We start from the raw sequence: 22,166 nt of genomic DNA on the forward strand, positions 1-22,166 counted from the left end.
ATCAAGCCTTTGATTATGTTTGCTTTCTACAGGTGTGGATATGTGATGGAAACACCACCAAAGGCTCCGACACCTCTAGAATACTGTTTCGAGACATTCACAGGCGATCATTGTACCATGTGTGACGGATTGGTAGTATTCCGCTGTGCTCACTGCAAATATATCTTCTGTTTGGACGATTGTCTCATCCAACAATTGCACGTACAATGTGGACGAGCATGTACAAATGATGCGAAGGCTAATGCCTGTTGCCGAAATTTTCTTTTTGTGAAGCGAGTGGCCTAACTATATTAGAATTGTCTGGATTTTCATGGCCAGTGCTGCCAACTTTGGAACTCGTTTTTCTTTTCGACTCTAGGTACGTCGGTTTCCTGCATAGTTGGTGTTTTCTTGTTTTGTTCATTCTAATATGCACACCTCGTGATAAAATGTGGCGCATTATGACCAACTCCGTCTTTTCCGTATTTTTCGTACTTCTGTTTATTTCTATTCTCTTTTGTACCACTGATTATACTGATTATACACGTCATACCACTGATTATACACGTCATATCTTATGTTCTACATGACAGATTGACACTGAATATTGCACTCACTTCATATAGTGCTCTTTGCAAAACATGTACTTTTCATTGCAGTTGGCAACACTGTTAACCCCACTGGTGGCCTTCATTTGTTCCCTATTGTTGGCAAGTCTCTTTCTATACATCACTTGTCAGCATTGTATTTTGCCGTGCCCCCTACTTTTTTTTTTGCGGAATTTGCACTTTTCCCCCCTTGTCCAACCTTGCTGTTTCCCGAACTTCCACCCCTTATATTTCTTGAACCTATTGCTATGGGCAGCTAATTTTTTGGGAATGAACATCTCTGTTACAGCTCTTTCAATTGGCATAGGTCACATCTTTCACTGCAACTATCATTTTCGGAAGGTTCCCTTGTCAGACTTGGTTCTTGAATTGAGATGTTCTCACTGTGTGTACTTCCTTTATCAGGTTCGCTAAACCTATCCTGCACCATAAAGACGAGGGTAAAATATTTCAAAGTTATACGCACTCGCCAATGCAAAAGTGATGATCGCCAATATCTCCCACGTATAAATTATAAGAAGCCTGCCCCTTCCCCACGGCCTTTAGTTTGACAAAGAAAGAGACTGCATCAGGACATAAAATTTCAAAATCAGATAATTACATTCAGGGTAATGAATTTTGAATTGGAGAATTCATATACATGTTAAAATATCTTACCCTAAAGACTTCACGTTTGTGTAACATACTCTCACTGCATTGAAGTACCAGTTGTCGATTGCAGTTTTCGGATCAAAGTCCTTAAGTGAAGGACCATTGATGGAAATTTGTCATCTAATCATCTAGTGTGTCAGTCTTCGGTGAATTCTTGTAGGTAGTCTTAATTCTGTTGAGACTGCTAAAGCCTCTCGCACATGAAGTAGTACTCACAGGTAAAACTGCACAAAAGGTGACAATTGGAAATAAATTCGGTAATCTCGTAATGAAGTTTTCACTGTAAATCCTTTTCAGTGTCTAATTCAACGCAAAATAAGAAAACAAAAGTTTCGAAGACTTCACATTCCGTGTTTTCTCTCACTCATAACTCAGTGGCAATTATTTTCCTGTGAAACAGAAACCGCGCAGCCCTGTGAATTTAGGAAGATACCATTTGTACCGAACTCCGGTCGCTACTTCTATATTTCTAGTCGCCAATAGCAACCTGGTGACCGGAAATATTGCGCCCTGATATAGACGATTATATACAACATTAAATGGGAACCAAACTACCTTGCACTATACGGAGGATGATACACAACATTAAAGGCAAACCATGGAGTATACGGCAATTGGAATATCGTTGCAGACACATATACTTCACTGCTCGTCCGTTGTGTTTCTAACTCACGTTTAAGCTTGCTCTCTCGATGCATGTTGGAACAGGTGAACATTCTACTATACTGTAGTTATACACATGAACTGCTACTCCTATGTTACTGTTTGTTTTAGTGTTTTCTTCACCACTGAAAGTTTTTGAATGTAATATTAGTGGCTTAAAGGCAAGGATTTATCTATTGAGCAAGAACTTGAATCTGTTCAGTAGAACTTACATATATCCACTGTAGGCCCGTAGCCAGCCCCAAAATGTAGAGGGGCCCCGGTAGAAGATAGGGGGGCTCGAGCCAACCATATTATAGTTCGTCAAATACAGTAGTAACATCAGCAATCATCATATCTACTCTTGAATGTTTAAGTATTTTGCTTCTACATAATTCTATTATCGCCCTCTACACACACACATTAAGTTAACATTCTGTAATCTACATTAAAAAACGTAAATTTTAATAAACAGATATTACTAACTAGAAGAATTAGACTTAAAATATATATGTTTTAATGGTCCCACATGTAATACTGCTATCTGTAAAAGCCAGATCGGTACAATAATAAAATGTCCTACCAATGGGGGATACGTTGTGTCCACAACATAAAAAGATGCCAATTTGCGATAAATCAGAACATTCAAACTGAATATATGATTAGTATATGTTTCAGGAAAGCATAGGAACAACAACTAAAAAGTTCTGAAAATCAATCATATTACTTATTCGAAATTTATCAAAAACAAACATTTCGTAAGGCAATTAAGGTTCCGTTGCTACATTTAATGTCCGTTAGACATGATTTAAAATAATGCTTCCATTAGTTTCCTTTGTTTCATTTCTTTTTACAATTGTCAACATTTTCTTCAAGTGCATGATTGCTACTACTGTATACTAAATAGAGGGTCAGAAATCTGCAATCAAACCCACTTAGAGAAATCGGAATTTATTGTTACTGCGTATGCAAATGAAAATAGAAAGAAGATCTATTTTGTTACTAACTTTATTAGTTTGTAAAACCCCAAGGATAAATAAGGTAAGAGTAAAGGTTGCATTTTTACAACACTAACACTTAAACTCATTTTACTAAATCCAGCACAACACATTCTTAGCGATTTCTCTGTATAAGAGTCAATATTTCCTTTAAAAACACAACTACAAGTTATGTATATTGAATGGGGTCAGAAATATGCAATCATCATCCCTCTAAACGGAGCGGTAAAGTTAATGGAAAATATCTATGAATATTAAGATAAAAAACGAGAGATGATCTACTGTGAAATAAGGAAATTAAACTTTGTTTAGGCCCTTGTTTAAGGTTAACTTGCGAAGTTGCCCGTCCGCTCTTATCAAAATTTTGAAAATTTACCTAGAAGAAATGGATAATTGGATTGCTTGTGTGCTTGATAACATGTAAGTAACGCGTAATTTATGTGTAATATCTTTTGGTAAGCGGTTGTAAATCCGGAACTAATTTGCAAATAGAGGGAACTACTTATCTCTAGGTTATAGCACGGTTGGATTTTGGATAATTTTCGAGTAAACAATGGCTGCAAGTGCACAGGGTCGCGATGGATGTGAATTGACAATAGTAACATTTGTAAAACATGATGTTGATAATGAGGTTAATCTTTTGAATATGTGTAAGTAATTATGATATAAACTCGATATGATGAAGAAAGAATACTGTAGTTAAAATCAGAAACGAATTGCAGCACTGCAGTTGAATTCTTATTCGATTTAGAGATTAGTATTTCTTTATAATTCGAAAGTATCAAGTTTTATCAAAATTATTTCAGTTTCTGAAAGGAAATCGATGGAACGAAGGGCATAGTTGTCATTAATGCAGTGAAGTGGAAATGTTTCATCCAGTTCTCTAGAGAGGTGTCTGATTGATCCTTGACGAGGAGTCCTGAGTCAACAATCCCTATCCATTGTTATAGTTTTCAGCTATTGTCGTTGGAGTGTTGTCTGTGGACTAGTGGAGATGTTATGATTGTTTGGCGCCCAACAACGTTAAACAGCACACATCACTGCATAAGCAAATGAAAGAAATTCATCTGTATCGCAACACGTATGCTGTGCCAGAGGCGAAAACACACATTTTGAAGATATAAATTTATCTTAATATTATATGGAGTTTGGAACAGCTTTAAAAATGGCTATATCTACCATATAAGTTCCTTCATAGCGAGTAAAGCAGTTTTTATCATTGGACATATATAGAGGATAAAACAGAATTATAAGTTTGTATCTGTCTGTTATGTTGAATAATAAAGCTTAAGTAGTAGAAATAGTTATATCAATTCTCCATTACATCTGTCAGAACAACTTCCAGCTTGGTACACGTAAATATAAATAAAGACAATTTACATGATCACACCTTAAATAATGGAGCATTTACTACGTACATTTCTTCAGTCACTAGATCAGTCTACTATTGTATTTCACGAATAATTCTCGCAGACGAAGGTATTTGTAAATAAATCTTGTTTCCGAGAAAAACGAGTTTAAAGTTTGCTGATCTTAATTTTTTTTAAAAAAGGAAAATGAGATTATCTCCTTCTATCTCTTTGTTACATGAACTTTCTTGTGTAGTTATCTTTTAATGAACTTATCTCAATTTTGACCAAAAAAGCTACTTTTATATCGTTACCATTTTCATCTATTCATACATGACAAGATTTTGTATCGCAACTTATCAATCATTTTGAGTAGGAGATCAGTAGTACAGTAGCTTTCTCATGCTCACCAAGAACAAGGGAAAAAATAACGCTACTCTTCCCAGTAATGAAACTAGATAGAAACAGCAAACGATCGCAGCAAGAAACAGCAATATTCAAGTATGGTTTAAGACGAGAGTTATAACTGGGACCAAGATACGAACTGAGAAAATATGATGAAAATACAAAGATGAAAGAAGAAGAGCATTAACATTAAGAAAAAGAAAAGCAAGATGGAATCAGCAACTGAGAAGATTGTAAAAGAAGGGAAGAAACACCAAAACAAAAATAATGTAAGCACATACATACAATCACCACCAGAAATCGAATTATACTGTTCTAAAGACACTGTACTGCCCGGAGAACTTATTACAAAATAACATCTTCAATTTATCAACCAGAACTTACAACTAACAGGAAATCCATTCCACAAGGCGAGAACACCACCATCTTCCCTTTCGTGATTACAGGTGTGCCACTGATACCCACTACTACAGATATCACTAATGAATTATTTACACAAAAATATCGTTCTACAACCTCATAAGGATCCAATCTAACAACGGGCCTAAGAAATCTATAAAAAGTGATTTTTATTTTAGTAGGAGGTAGAATAGTTAGGTACACGGTTTGCAGATGATATGGCGTTTGTTGCAGAATCCGAAGATAAAATCAACAAGGTGTTAGAAAACTTGAGGAAGGACTGAAAAATATGTTATAAAAATAAATGTTAGAAAGACAAAAGAGATGCTGATTGAAATGAAGCGGTCCGTGTCAAATATAAAACTAGGAGGAAGAAAATAGAACAGGTGACTAGTTTTCGATACCTGGGTAGTATTATTAATGATTATATGAAGTGTAAAAGTGAAATAAAATCAAGGATAGGATTAGCGAAAAAAGCCTTTAAGAGGAAGAAAATACTATTTTCTGGTTCCTTGAATAAAGAGTTGAGAAAAAAACTCATGAAGTGCTTCGCGTAGAGTATTGTGCTATATACATGGATAAGAAACATGGATATTACGCAAAATCGATTAGAAAGGTCTGAAAGCTTTCGATATGGGGTGTGGAGAAGAATGGAAAGAATTAACTGGATCGAGTGGAAAACAAGTGAGAGGGTGTTAGAAATGGTGGAAAAAGAACAATCTTCGATATTATGAAGAAGTGGAAGAGAAACTGGTTTGGGCGTTTAACTAAGAAGGAACTGTATCATGAACTATGTCCTAAAGGGTATGGTGGGAGGTAAGAGAGGAAGAGGTGAAGAAGACTACAATTAGGGGACGATATCAAAACAGAGAAATATTACGTGAAGACAAAGGTATTAGCGGAAGACTGTGGAGCATGGGAGCTTCTCAGATACAGCAAGTGATTTACCAATAATGGCAGAATACCTATGATGATGATTATGATGATTGATATTGTATTTTTATTTCCCTACAAGTATAATTCGTAATAGGTTATCTTGTTAATATGCTATTCTTGTTGTTGATGAAGTTTAGTGTCCCTTTTCAGGAGCGAGACTATATTGCGTTGTTCCACTGGGAATCGAACACAGGACCACGTGCTCATCTCCGGTGCTAAGGTCCTTGGTTCGATTTTAGACGAAGTGATTTTGTGTTGGGTAATATTGTGTCTGTGGGTTTCGTAAAATTTTCTCGTTTCCTTCCAACTTCTCATTCCACCAATTCTTTTATAATAATTCACTTTCATTAATCATTCGCCTACTTTAGCCTAGAAAGCATAACCGTGGGATGTTAGATTGAAAATTTCATTTTCCGAAACTACTTGGACCAAAAGGATCAAAGGTTCCATCAAGGTTAACCGTAAGTTTATTTTGTGTCTGAATGTAAAAATTTAATTTTAAAACAAGAAAGAATTTGAATTTTATGTATTTATTTATGAACTATCAAAGGATATGGCAACATTTTACATTGAAACCATTAACAATAGGAATTGAGGAGTCAGTTTAAACTGTGTGCTTAAAGATAACAGAATTCCTAAGATGAGACAGAAAAATACAATGGAAGAAACAATTACCGGTACGATGATTGGTCACGAAATCTGAACCTGGAACTTCTCGATGATGAAGCAGAAACAAAATTTTCTTTTTCAGGCAAAATGGCGGATCTTTTGGAATTGCTAATTTAACAGCCAGAAGATCTTTCATTCTAAAATTAATCCAGGTACGCAGCCAGGATTTCGTAATGCGCGGGGGTCTGTGACAAAATACTATAGTTATCACACCAGGGACTCGATCATTCTAAACTGTTTTACTGGCAACATATATTGGTTCGTTTAGCCAGGATTTTGTAATGGAGGGGGTGGGGGCGTGACACGAAATACTATTGTTACACACCTCGGGGTCGATCAATGTATACTATTTTACTGCAAAATACCCATATTGCTTAGTTAGAACAATAAATTGAGGATATGTTAGTAAGTATTTTAATAACAAACTATGAAGAAATCTCGAGTGAAAGAATATTTAAAAAGTATTGAAAAAGACATAGTCTTCCGAGGTCATTCGAGCTCGGTTCTTCTTGTCTTCTTTCTTCTTCTTTCTCTTATCTACGTTTAATGTCGTCAAGGATAGCAACTAGGATACAAACTCTTTCCTGTAAAATGTATTAGTGTTGCCTCGAAATTAAAAATTTCTTTAACAAGTGTAACTGGAATCTATGTTGCTAGGCTCATTTGCTGATTCTGGGCATTTCTTAAGTTCTACCTGAAAGTCTATATGATCGAACCGGTTTATCGATCGTCATTTGTAGTCCATAGGATTAGCATGGAGCTAGATGGAATTCGGAATGCTCCGTTACAATAACATCCATTTTCAACTTCAACCTCCCCCTCAGTTTAATCTACACAAAGCTCCTCATAAGAAAGAGTAACCAAACGCTTGCTGTAGCTTTATATTTTTAACGCTGATTCTTCTTTTTCTCGTTTCTTTTTCTTTCATTCTTCCTTAATTTTTTTCATTTCTCGTTCCAAAGGGAGGACCGAACCCCCCGGACCCACCCCTTGGCTACGTGCCTGAGTTAATCAGTAGCCTTTTCTCTATTTCACACCTTATTTACTGTTGTTGGGTCTTTAGAATGAGGCGTATTCTTTCAATAACAATAGTGTAACATGTTATAATCTGGGTTCAACAAAAATGTATAGCTACACATTTTAACGAAAGAGAACTATTGTGTTTAAGTGCTACACTTAATTATACTGCACATGACACATTTAATACATAGTACAATAAAGCACAATATAAGTTTCCTACACCTTGCTCAGTTACTGAAGGTGATTAAAGTGGTTGAAACCTTTTAAAAACCATAGGCGAAGAAGCAGAACTTGTAGCTGAGGTCTTCCGAATCTTCTCTTGTTCACATTATATATGGCACCATATGTCTCAAGCTTGTCACAAAGCAGCGTAATTGGCAAACGTGAAGAATGATATGTTTTTAACGACTCCACGGGATTTAACTTCAGCGACATTTTCAAACTTGAAATGCCACCACTTTTAAATTGATATCTGTTTCTCAAATGTCTAACGTTCACTGGGCATTTTGTTTCACTCTCATATTTCTTAGTCACATGTGCTGACAACTATTAAGGAAACACCATTCAACTTCGAAAAAAAAATAAGCAGATACTATTTATTAAATTGAGTATAGATTATTTTGAAGGACTTTGTATTTGTACAAGTAATTTTTAAGTGCATAAAATTACCTTACCGGTACATATTTTTCTTTCAATAACTTTGGGATAATTCGATCAATTTCAAACAAGTTTTTTTTTCTGAGATGGAGAGAACGTAAGTCTTCTAACAACACTCTAACTGTATTGCAATTTGTTAATTTGTTCGATAAGTTATTGACAAAAGAATATGAAAGGTGTGAGTATCCATATTTGCTGTTGACTGTGAAATATATTTTAACAACTTAACGGAAATGGAAAGTGATAGAAGTCAATCACCATTTCTAGTTTAAATATTCATATCTATAGACTAAAATTGATCAAAGATACCTAAAAATAGCTTTCTAATATGTCCAATAAATAAGTTTAATCTTGACCTTTATCTTCACATTCAAACACGTCTTTGATATGGAAGACCCATATTCGATTCTCGGCGGGAGATCATGTGGTTCGGATTTCACGTTAAGCTGTAGGTCCACGTTTCATATAGCCTTACTGCTGAAAGGAACACTAACCTGAAAATGAAATCAAGATCAATCCAAAAGTAGCAGATTTCCAATCCAAAAATTTACGATTTCCAGTTGCAACATTGACGGCCATAGTGAAGGAACAGGAATAGGCACTGAGAACATTTTTGATGTGGATTTAGTACCGCAAAAATAATTTCCACCTACAACTTTATTCTTTATTGTAAATAGAAGTAGAAGAAATCTACTACCACTTCCAGTTTCAATGTTAATTCCAATAGAGCGAAAGCGATTCTAGAAGGCTATAAGCGTTTTTTATACAGTATTAGGATTCCAAAAATAGTTTTTGTCTAAGCTCTTATTCTTTTACTGAAACGGAAAGTAATAAAAACTAATATGGCGTCTGGTTTCAATATTGATTCCTACGTAGTAATAATTGTAGACACAACGAGAAATTGTTTCTGATATAGATTCATCATACGAAGAACAGATTCTATCTCTGACCTTAATTTCCTACTGTAACCGGAAGTTGTAGGTATACTACTTCCTGTTTTAGTATCGGTGATGCACCGTAGTTCCACAATATGAAACGGATCTAATTTGTTGTTTTGTTTTAAACTGAAACAGGTGAAAAATTGGATACAATAATGGAACAGAAAGTCCGCTTGAAAACTTGTAGAGAAGCAAGATCGAATAAGAGTTCTCAGTAATATGAATAAGATAGTTATACATAAGCAGTGAGTCTTTTTTGAGTAAGGAAAAAATAATACATCATCCATGTCAAGCTAAAAGTATTATAATAAAAATATGAAATCCTATTTTATCATTCAACTTCGTCACCACTTTTGAGCTGCTAAAAATCTGAATTGACTTTGCAAAATTCAAAAATTCACCCAATTTTCTTCCCAACGACTGCATCACTTCAAGCCTCAATTCAAATGCCAGTTAATGCTATAAACGTCAAGCTATGCAGACAGGATCTCGATAGCTACATAAGACCCAAGACTGCTCTAATTAAATTTCTTTCACATCTGATCAAATCATAGTTTTTACTTTCCTCACTTTCCCTCTCATACAATCCATTCTAATGAAATGTCTTTCACTTTCATACTACAGAAGGCTTATAAGAAATGCTTAGTCAATCCAGGATAAATTAGGCTAAGTGGTTTGCTGGGATTTGTGGGCGAAATAACCGATTAGTCATACTATTGCTACTAGACATGATTCTTTTATGGTTCTATAATTAAATATTTTGGGCTTACAACGTTTTACTAGTTTTCATCCGTCCCGTCAACCTGGATCTATAATTTCCAGTTTTTCATTTATCGTGTTAAATCGTTGGGGAAAGGAATTGGCCTTCCTACTCCTGCTTAGTGGCTCAACTAGCTTAGCTAATTAAATGGTTCAGGGTATACTTTCGAGAGAATATTTAGACACTAAATTCAGGGTAAAATTATGAAGTTATTGAAGTTTTAACTAAACAATTGTTTCCGCAAATTTTTCTTTACATGGTCATTAATAGTTAATGTTAGGTAATGTTTAGTTTTTTTACAAGCCCAAAATATTTACTTTTAATTAACTTTCCAGATCTACCTGAGTCCATTTTGATTTTCACAGTCTACCTTTAATTGACTTATACCACCTCCATTCAATAAACAGGAACCTTTCTGTATTCCAAAATCTAGTCCAATAACATAACTCACATTTGGCTTTACCACACACCTAAAATATCAGAAACCACACTTGGCACTTCAATCTAAAACATTAATAGCCACTCTTGGCTCTGTAACCTAAGATATCAATAGCCACTCATGGCTCATCAATCCTAAATATCAATAGCCACACTTGGCTCTAGCTTCTCTTAAACATAAAAATAACTTCAGCCATTTATGACTCACATTCCTACAACAAATCAATTATACATTATTTATATTCATAGTAATGTCTTTATTTTCTTACTACAATTTTCTAACACCTTGTCCGATTAGTCACAATCAATACCTTCTCCGATACCTTAACAGCTAACTTTCAAAATCTATGAGGCCGCGGTTTAACATGGCAATCAATGATGAAACTCTACTTTTGAAAATATTTTACCGTATTTTACATAACTGATCACTTTCTTCGCCTTTTCCACATGTCCTTGGAATTTTGTTTTCGTTTTTACGGCAAAAGAAATAATGAACATAATTTTTGTCAAGTATTACAGATGCAAATATGTTAACGTTTAAAAATACTATTATTACCAATAATAGTTACAAGCAATAACATTTTATATGTTGCCCTCCAGTATTATTGAAGTTTTGAAAAGTTATCGTTTAATTGTAAAGATAATCATTAGAATTCCAAACTGAGAACATGTATAGGACAATCACTCGTCCATCTGCCTGTTGACAGGTATCAGAGCAAAAATGGTAAAGGAAGCGAGAGTTTTCTATACATTGATTCAGAGTCCTAAAAATATGTTTCGTCTCAGCTTTTATCTTTTTTTTATTGAAACCGGAAGCATAGGTCTTCCGGCATCCATATGGAATTTTTTTTACAATGTGAAACAAACCATGCTTGTTTATTTATATAAATAGACATAGAAACGAATGTAATATTTACTGGAAAACCAATAATAATATCATCTTCAGTAACATTCAACATGATAAGTATTTGGCTACTCGACCGTCTAGGCAAAAAGCGTGACTAATTAATTAAACTAATTGTTTGATTTAAAATGCATTTTTTGAAGAGATAAAGGGCGCCTCACGTTTAAAATACCTCATCTTTTATGTTTCACATCTTTTGATATTTTGTAAATCTATAAAATAATCTCTTCTCTTGGATTACAGTGAAGATTTAACCTAAAATTAAAATATCAATATTAGCTAGTCTATAAATAGTATATCAGTGTGTAAGGTGTGTACTTGAAGAGCGAATGAAAAGGTAATCAATATTTTAACATGAGTTGGCGAGAAAAATAATCTGTCGATGTATCCATTACTTTGACATATGATGTTGACGGGTTGAGGTTTTAACGTAGGATTGGAGGAAAAGCTGAAAATTAATCTAAATATTTATATAGCGCCATTGAAACAAACGAATAGGGAGTAAAAAATATACCATTTCCAAACGTGAAATGATCTTTATATATGCAACAGTAGTCAACGTGCACTAAAACTAAAATTTTGTTCTTTCTTGTTTATGTTGTAAAAAAATGAAAAAAAGTATGGTTGGACTCTTTACAGGGAATATTACGTGCAAAACATGTTCAAACTCAACATCAGGCAGGCTAGAAATGTAGCTAAACAGACGGAAAATAAAACTAAAACGAACGGTGTAACTTGTAACTGAATTTAACACTGAAATGGACGAATGAACACAGAGCTTTATAATGGAAAAGTCCATATGAGAAGCGTGGGATGCTTTGTAACTGAAAAATAAATATGTATTTCTCTAATGTTACGGAAAACAAATCAATGCATAATAAAGTGTAAATGTTTGAGTAATATTATATACAATATTCGTAGCTTGCGTGGATAAGCCTGGAATTATAATACGTAATATTTATATTATTTATTTTTTAAAATTCCTATTTCTACGCCTTTTTATACTTTAATAAGTATATTCCAATACACTAAGCTCAGGAACACAAGCACATAGAAAATCTCAATTCAAATTAAAAAGCCCTTACACCATAGGCCTCTTCTTATGAAACATATTGTGTAATTTTTTCTGCAACACATGAGTATAAGGAGCTATATGAAAGGTCTGTCCTTCCGTTCGTCTGTCGCCAGGTATCAGAACGAACACGATAAGAGACAGTGAGACATGGTTTTCTGAAATTGATCCAGAATTTTAAGAACAGGTAATGTCTTTGCTCACATGGCTTATTAAAACTAAAATTGGCAAAGTTCAAGAACAACTTGCAGTTCCTATATGTTTATAGCGACTGAGCAAAAGTGGTAAAGGAATACCTACAAAATGGTTTTGATATTGATTCAATAACTTTAAAGTAGATTCTGCCTTTCTTTTACCTCTCAATTCAAACAAAAAATGGTAGACATCTATTACTTGCTAATTCAACATTTGGTTGCCGTAGCGCAAAAGTAATAAGTGATACCGAGAAAGTGTTTGAAGAGTTTCAAGAGTTCAAAACAGTAGATTCAACGTTCCAAGAATATGCTTTATGCACATTTATCCATTTATTGATACAAAAGGGATACAAAAATGGTATAGAGCAAAAACAGAAAGAGATAGATTGGATTGAACCTCCCATGTATAGATTTTATCTCTACCCGTTACCACTTCCGGTATCAACATTGGATCCTTGTACAGGTAAGAGATAGTGAATGTTTTAAACTGCATTAAAAGTTCCAATTGTATATCTTGTCTCTACTATCTTTCTATTAGAATTGGACGCTGGTGAATCTTCCATTTTCAGTCGCACTATTGAATACCATAGATCCAACACAATAAATGATTGCGAGAAACATTAAAAAAAATAAATTCAACATCCAAATACCAGATTATATGATTGTTCTTTATCTTCTGTTGAAAGTAGGAGTAATAGAAATCTTTGAATTAGGCTATACGTGTATTTTCAGTATTAGGTCCCCATAGAGAAAAATGGTTAAGAGATAGACAGAAATTGCTTCTTAATATGGATTCAGAGTCCAAAGAGTATATTTCATCTTCACTTTTATCTCTATATTAAAACCGTGAGTGGCATCTATCACTTCTATTTAAAAATTAGTGATAGTTCGGCAGTCTACATTGACACGCAACTGGATTTAATTTGAACCACAACTTGTAAGATATGTTCTACATAATAACATGAGACAATAAAATGAAATTAAAATCAAATGAAATCTTTTAGTTTAACATCCCGCGATTATGCCATTTAAATTAAGTGAGACGAATGATTAATGAAGATAAAAGATTGTAAGACAATTCTTTTATGCTCTTCCACAAGGAGTCGAATCCGGAACTACGCGAACCAGAAGAACATTTGCTAGACAAGACTAGCTGGGAGATCATATGACACAGTGATTGTAAATTGTAGGATGCATTTCCCCAAGTAATTGTTTCTCAGACACCTGAAATAATGAAAGAAGAAATGGGCGACCACTGCACAAAAGTTTAAATGGAAGATTAGAATCCTCACTTTACATTTTTGTCATTTAATTACATATTCATCATGCTTCTTTGAGATATTTTCAAGCGAACGAATTTACTAAAATGTAGTAGTGAAATATTTATCTAAAGAAATATGAACAACAATATTATAATTGTTTTCGATAAAATCTTTCAAACTCAGAACTACAATGCAATGTTGCCAAAAGAAATGAATTATCCCATATTATAAAGCTGTTATTGAAATAGTTATTTCTTAAATATAAACATTGTTATAGTCAGATTCAAGATAATCCAAGAAAAAAAAGATTCAATTTTATCAATGTACTTGTCTTTCTGTACTTTTATGCGAAAAAAATCAATTATGTCATAGTGTAAAATTATTAGCGAAATGTTTATTTACAAGACATGATTGAAATCGCCGCAAATTATTTAAAATATGTATCCGAAGAAAATTATCCTCATGAGTAAACTAAAATTTCTAGATTTATCTATTCACATTATGAACCTGTCAACGGAATATTAATTTTCACAATATGAAAAAGAATATTTACAACCGTTCGTAGAAATCGTGCAAAGAATATTTACTCAAGAGTGAAGCACTATTTCTGGATTTTTCAAGATAAGTTAACTAAGTTATTTAGAGTTTCTTATAAAAATGTTCTTTTATTGAATATAAAAAAATCCTAGGACTGTTATTTAGAAAATAACATTTGGTTTTTGTTTACATTAAATAATTCAGGATATAGAGGAAAATACGATTGAACCCTGGGAACTCCTTTCATATTTAAAGATTGTTGTTGATTTGTTGAATAATGTAGACTCTAGGTTTACATCTACGGATTGAGTCTAAACATTGTTACTGTACTTCAATATTTAGGGATCATAAAACGCGTAAATACCTTAAAATGTCGAACGGAATATTTTACATTATTACAAGACTTCTTTCGTCCTAGTACTGCTTGGAAGTAAAAGCGTATAAATTAGAAAATTAAGAAATTGAATAACACATTTGTGTTCAGCCTAATTATGCAATTATAGGGATGAAAACATTCTATAAGTGTCCCTTTATCTCTAGAAATAAATTAATGTTTACGTCCGTCTTGTAAAGTGTGTAATAATTTCATCCATATACGTGTAAAGTGGAAAATATTTCCTTTTTAAAAATCCACTTTTTTGAATTTCATTGTAACATACTTATTAGATTGCATTATCCTTTCAAAATTTAAGGAAAGTTTTGAATTAATTCTCATGGAAATAGAATGCGATTTGAGATAAGGTGTTCCTGAATAGTTTTTGCAAGTATTTTCACTAAAATGAGATAATAAATCCGAATTTTCATTGTTCCTGATATAAACTTTTTTCTTTAACTATACGAGAGTAAACCTCTTTAAAGTTGAACGTTATTATTCTCTCACTAACTGATATTCGCTTATTTTTAATTTTACCAACATTGTTTTTAAATACAATCATTTGCGTTAAGACTCTAATGGAAGTTTGGGAGTATAGTTTAATCATAAATGTTAAAAAGTGTCTAATATACTAAGTTTTAAAAACAGCAAAAGTAAAAATAGAAATGAAATATTATGCAGCTGAACTGGAACTAGTTTTACTGTTATCAAGTTTCATTTTATTGAAAACCATGAGATATGGTTCAAGACTTAACAATTATTTAAAATAAAATAAAAATATCTACAACCAACGTTTAAGAACGCATTCTTTTAATATATACAGCTAGTTAATTCACATATAACTTGCAATGAATTTTTGTATGTCAAATGTGAAACACAAAATGATTTTCGTAAAACGCAATTTAAAACAATAAAATGAAACTTTAATGAAATTTTGCCTTAATGCACTTTGAAGTTTACCTCACGATAAAGTGATTTTTTGGTAGATTTTTATGTAAACTAAACTTTACTTAAACTTCTATTCTTTTAGTTTGTTCAATGTGAAAATACTTACATGAAAGAAATAAACACTTACTTATATCTTCATACCTTAATCCTGCTGTACCGAATATATATTTAGATTAAGGGTCTAAACCGACCTGTGTAAAATAGTCATTGTCTGCCGAACAAAAAATTAATTATTGGTGCTTACACATTGATAATTTCTATTTATTATAACACCATATTTTACTTTTTATAACCGCAGCTAAGAAATTTTAAAATAATTGCGTATCAAATTCAATAAGTTACAAGTATATTGCTGAATGCACACATAAATATAACAATTATTTTAACACATTTAAATTAATGTTTTACTTTATGTACATTAAAAGATAGATCAAAGACATAGGTTTTGTTTATAATTAAGTTGGAAAGAATTTGTCAGCAATTGTCACATTGAGTAAATATTTCGTAATTTTTATAATTTTATGATATTAATACTTATAGAATATACAAATTTTTGGAGTTTAATTTGGAATTATACGCATTTTGTATATTTTATATTTCTTTAATATTGTTTTGAATTCGTTAATATCAAACTGCCTCTAATAATTACCAAAAAATTTAGACCTACCTGCTCCACCCACACATTAGTAGTCATAATTTGATTCTTGAGATTCTGCAAGAAAATCAAAGAAATTATTTATAAGTTTAAGTTTGTTTAGTTAGAAAAAAGTAAATGATAAACATATTTATATATATAATTAAAAAGTTCAATTTTTGATATTCCAACAGTTTTATTTATTTTATTTCAACTTACGTTTTAAATGTATCAACTTAAGTAAGTTGAAATAAAATATATAAAATATGAATGGAATACAAAATATTGAACTTTCTTAATTACAGATATCCTTGTGAAAATTATATGGAATATATATTTATATATATAAAGTTTACAAAATATATTTATAGTTCTTTCTAAATTCAAATAATAATAATAAAGATTTATTGATGAATATAATTTTAAAAAATTACCTTCATCAAGTATTAACGTTTATATCTGCTTTTGTATAGAACATTTAAACATTATACATTCATAACTTGTTTTAGAATATCAAAACCCAATTTTATGAGAAAAAAACACAACTTAGAAGAAGTACAATGACGTTTTATTAAGTTAATGATTATAACAAATAAATACTTTTAAGAAGAAAAATCTATAATTTGATTTATTTATATATTTTGTATTTTTAAAATTTTGATTAAGTAAAATATGTATAGAAGGATTGTTAGTAGAATACGCAATCAAAGTTATAAATTTGAAATGACTTTCTTTTGTATACTACCATCATTATTAATAATGAAATACATCCATTCTTATTGAGATAAGTATGATAATGCATTTTAATTAAATGTTTTAATTCTTAATGGGCAATAAAATAAAAAACAAAATTGATAATATTATTTTAATACGTTTTCTAAATTGGGAGCTGATCTTTTTATTAAATAACTCTAGAAAATCTTATATAAAATCCTAAATAAAAATATTGTGATGCCACTCTCTAGTATATAGAAGCAGTCTATGGACTTATTTATCATGCGATTCTTGAGAAGATCTCACAACTTTTCTGAATCTATTCCAAAGTCTTTCATTTATTCTCTATTGGGTTTGAAGGATACACATTATAATGTATTGAAAATAATATTAAACATTAATATAATCGATCTAAATATAATCCAAACTTAGTTCAATACCAATTACTTCCACAGTTTACTCCAGTGCTTAAACCTCAAATATGGCATAAGAATATGATTATAAGAGAGTTTTTATATATGTCTTTCTATGGTTTACTTTTCAACGGAGATTCTGCCTATTTGTCTGGCAAAGCTAGGCGAGAAAACTAACTCAAAATGTTAATTAAGATACGATTGAAACAAAGCTTAAGAATTACGGTTAGAGATACGAAATATATAATAACTATGTATGTAATAACTATGACAACATTACTCAGGTATTTACTTGTATACGGCCAACAATATCACTTGTATAAGGGTTCTGAATACCCATGTAACTACAAAACCATTGTATTCACGGTTAAGTGTTTCTGGCATCTTATGGTCCTAAAGTTAGACCACTAATAGATATTTGCTTTGTATTAAGAAGGCGTTTTACATTTTTCTACTGAAAATAATGGAAACTGTCTTTAAATAGACCAGTGGGAATGAAAAGTCTGCTTTAACGTTGGACTGTGGACCTGTTGGATCTGTGTACACTTGTATATGGTGCTCTTTGAAACAATGTTTTATGCTGAGTTGGCAATACTGCTTCATCTATGACTACACTGTTTGTGGTTTTCGATAGGGCATTTTTTCTCATTATATTGTGCAACTTTTGTTTTGATTGCTTTAACAGTTTTCAGGATATTTACTTTAAACGCACGTAATTCCATGACATAGTTTCTTGTATATTCAAATTTTGAAGCCCCGTAGCTCCTATTCTTTCGGTCCATAGTACATTAAATTTTGTTCATTTTCATTTTTCATGATGCTCTGTCAGATGTGCTATGCGGCAATCGGATTTTAGGGACAACTTGTGGGACCTTCCCGTGTCAGCAACACAACACAGGGATGGACTAAGGTTACGCGTCTAACGTTACAGACTCGGTACACATCCAGCAAATAGGAAGGGTATTAAGAAAATCGGGAGGTTATGCATTGTTGAAGTGGATCGCATCGAAATGTATCATGGAGAACATTTAATTGCAGGGACATGAGTTTCCTTTACGACTTCAAGTTGGAATATTCTGCATAGCAAACATGAAGGAAACATTAATTGTTGCATGTACTGTGCATTTCGGCTAGAAATAACGAGTAACGTGCCATTCACTGTTAATTTGTCAAATTTCATTCCGGTGACACAGCACTGCAAAATGAGTTCCGTAGGTACCGAACAACATCATATAGGTACTCAGGAACACCATCAAAGAAAACCCTCGGAAACGTAATCGTGCCATTGCAGACGAGTTAGGCATATATTATAACACTGCTTCTTGGCAGTCCGTTCAATCGTTAAAGTGGAAAAGTGGATTCATGGGTGCCACAATACAATCATCTGAAGATTTTCAGTTATTTCGACAAAGAAATAAGCGAGAAAGTACCCTTACTATAAATGAAAAATGGTTTTACTATGACAATCATAAACGGTCAGAACAATGGTTGGATTGTGATTAACAATCATGACGGTTTCCTGAACCATCTCTCCATCCACAGAAAGTGTTGTTTACTTGTGTGGTGATCTATGGTGGGAGTAATCCATCATGTCTTTCTTAGGTAAGACAAAATCATCAATCTATATCGTTATGTGTTTAACACCATGAAAGGCACCTTAACTTGTCCAAAGTATCAAGCAAATATCAACAAAATTGGTATCCTCATGATGTACGACACTGGCTTGTCCACATGTCTCTCCAAGGACGTTACAGACTATCCATAAATGGCAGTAGGATAGTCTCTCCATTATCTTTCCCACTCATTATCACATCTTCCGGTATCTAGTTCACGCTTGGAAGGAAAGACCTTCCCAGATGGTAGGCTGGTGCAATGTGAGATGTTGGATTCTTCGCATTGTAGATTTCAGACTTCTTTTGCTACTGATCCAATCGTCGGGTGAGCGATGTGAAAAATATGTCGTTGTAGAAGGCAACGATTTCGATCGAAGTATTGCAGTTTTAATTATTATAGTTTTTGGAGATAACGTACCTTGAGCTGATACTTCATTTGCATCAACCTAATACATTATACAATGCTGCTTTTACTAGAAAATGCATTTCATTTACGGAAACCGAGTATAATATAAAATATACAAAATACATTTTTGCATAAACTATTTGTATTTTTACTGTAAGAGTTATATTACCGAAAGCTAAAATGTAAAATCCCTGACACACGAAGCCCAAAGAACTAAAGCAGAGCAGCATTTAATTTGAAGTATGAAAATATCATCACATCGCTCGATTTATATGCCTTATAGGATATCTTGACTAAACTTAGCTACCTCTTTTCTTTTAAGTACCTCCCAGATTGTACTCACTTCTCTGGATGAATTCGATGTTCTGACCCTCGCTCCTCTAACAGTCATTCATCTAGGTACTGGGCGGGCATAACATTGAATGAATTGAATCATCTCGAGGGAATCGAAGACAAGAGTGGCTATTCCACTAAAGTTGACGAAAATAGTCTAAGTGTAGTAAATTCAAGTACACACTATTCATTAATTTCCTCTGAGAAATAGCATTGAAAATTTTATTTTTTAAAATTATTTTTTAAATATGATGATACTTTCTCTAGTTCAATGTCAGAATAAATGCCTTTTATGACTTTGTTCATCATGGTTAATGAAGACTAGCTTTAAATAAAAGTTTACGTTGTAGATTAAAGTAAGAACATTTATTACGTTATTTCAAGTGACTTAAAGAGCATCGTAATAACTCTCCAAGTTTAATGTATTATATGTAAAGAGTGTTGTTACATATCTGAAGTAGTGATACTCACCTCTTGAAGAATTCTTACATAACAACTTTATTCTCTAAAGAAGGTTCAACACATATACTCATCATTTTCTTTCATTTGCACATACATAGCACGTTTTAATGAAGGGAAATTGAAAGGCGAGGAATTGAACTACGATTATTGTTGTACGAAAGTATTTTTGAACTTTATGAACTTTATGAAGCAAAATCTAAGTCAAAATGCAATAACACAAGCGATTGGAATATAACGGAAGGCGCATGATGAAACAGAACGTTAGAAGTCGTAATTCAGTTCATAGCTTCGAACACGATTCAATGTTAGATGCATAAGCGCGTGGGAACTTCTGAACGAAGGAAGGGAGAGCAGAATATTTTCACAATAAAACTGTAAATAATATAAAGAACTTGTTCACTGTGTTATATACATTATATATATACATTATATATATATATATATATATATATATATATATATACAGTGGCAGATCCAGGATATGATCAAGGGAGGGGCTAAACCGCACTTTATCTAGTGTAAAACGGGATTGAAGCTCATTTTATCCAGTGTATATCTTAGCGTCAAGGGGAGTAGCCCCTATAGCCCCTTGGATCCGCCACTATATCTATATCTATATCTATCTATCTATCTATCTATCTATCTATCTATCTATCTATCTATCTATCTATCTATCTATATATATATATATATATATATATATATATATATATATATATATATATATATATATATATATATATATACTAGGCCTTGGTCAGCTAGGCATTTCGCCTCCAGACTACCGCATTTGCTCGGTTTACTGCATCGCACTTCTCATATCGCTAAGGTATGTCTAATCTTAAGGGATTTCGAAATATGGCCATTTTATTATAACAATTGCAACCCTCGTCTCATTTTCTTTCCTCCTTCATTTGTCTTCTGAGGAAACATTAGGAAACGCTCAAACACGTGTTTAATTAGCAAGTCATTACTTTTAGGGGATTCCGAAATATGGCCATGTTATTTTAACAATTATAACCTCGCCATTTTCTTCCTGCCTCTTGTCTTTCCTTCTAAGGGAAACATCTAAAAACGCCGAAACATGTCTTGAATTATTTTAAATTATAAGCCTAAGTATTAATATTTATGCCTCTAACCTTATGGGATTTCAAGATACGGCAAGTCTGTTTTAACAATCGTAACCGCGTCTCTTTTTTCCACATCCTTTTCTTCCCTTGTAGAAAAACTATCAAAAAACGCTGAGACTCGTCTTCATTATTTTAAATGGAATCTAAATACCAGAATTTTTGTCATTAACCTTAACAGATTTCGAGATATGCCATTTTATTTTAATAATCGCAAACAACAATCTTTTATTTCCCCACCTTTTCCTTCCCTTGTAGGGAAAATATCGAAAAACGCTGAAACACATCTTTAATTATTTAAATGAAAAGTTTAAATACCTAATTTTCTCTCACTACCTTAACGGATTTCAAGATATCTCTATCTTATTCTAATAATCGCAAACTCCAGTTCTTTTATCTACATGCCATTTTCCTTCTCTTGCAGTCAAAATATTAAAAAAAAACTCTGAAACATATCTTTAATTATTTTAAATGAAAAATGTACATACCATTTGATTTGATTTGATTTTGTCATCTCTTTCAGCAGCGTAAATCTACAGCTTAATGTGAGATCCGAAACACATGAGCTACCATCGGGAATCAAACCCAGCTTATTTTTATCGGTTTCTAAGTTTTTAGAAAATTGTTTGCCGGATGTGTCTTTCTAATAACTGACCGATATCCATCCACCATATTTCATCATCATCAATCATTTGAGTCAATTTTTATAATTGAATGTACCATAT

At 32.6% G+C, this 22,166-nt stretch overlaps 1 protein-coding gene across 2 annotated transcripts in view; it reads right to left on the reverse strand.

Moving 5' to 3' along the window:
* The window catches only part of nAChRalpha1 (nicotinic acetylcholine receptor alpha1), a 778,319-nt gene that overhangs the window by 111,770 nt on the left and 644,383 nt on the right, over positions 1-22,166 (reverse strand). Inside the window, exon 3 of one of the 2 annotated variants that reach the window (XM_081734053.1) lies at positions 16,407-16,451. The exons of the other annotated variant lie outside the window; for it this stretch is intronic. Within the exon in view, the coding sequence (XP_081590179.1) occupies positions 16,407-16,451 (45 nt within the window). The remainder of the gene's footprint in view (positions 1-16,406; positions 16,452-22,166) is intronic. 2 annotated transcript variants of the gene reach the window in all.

Source organism: Thermobia domestica, chromosome 12, assembly GCF_964235325.1.
Source record: "Thermobia domestica chromosome 12, izTheDome1.hap1.1, whole genome shotgun sequence".
Lineage (NCBI taxonomy): Eukaryota > Metazoa > Arthropoda > Insecta > Zygentoma > Lepismatidae > Thermobia > Thermobia domestica.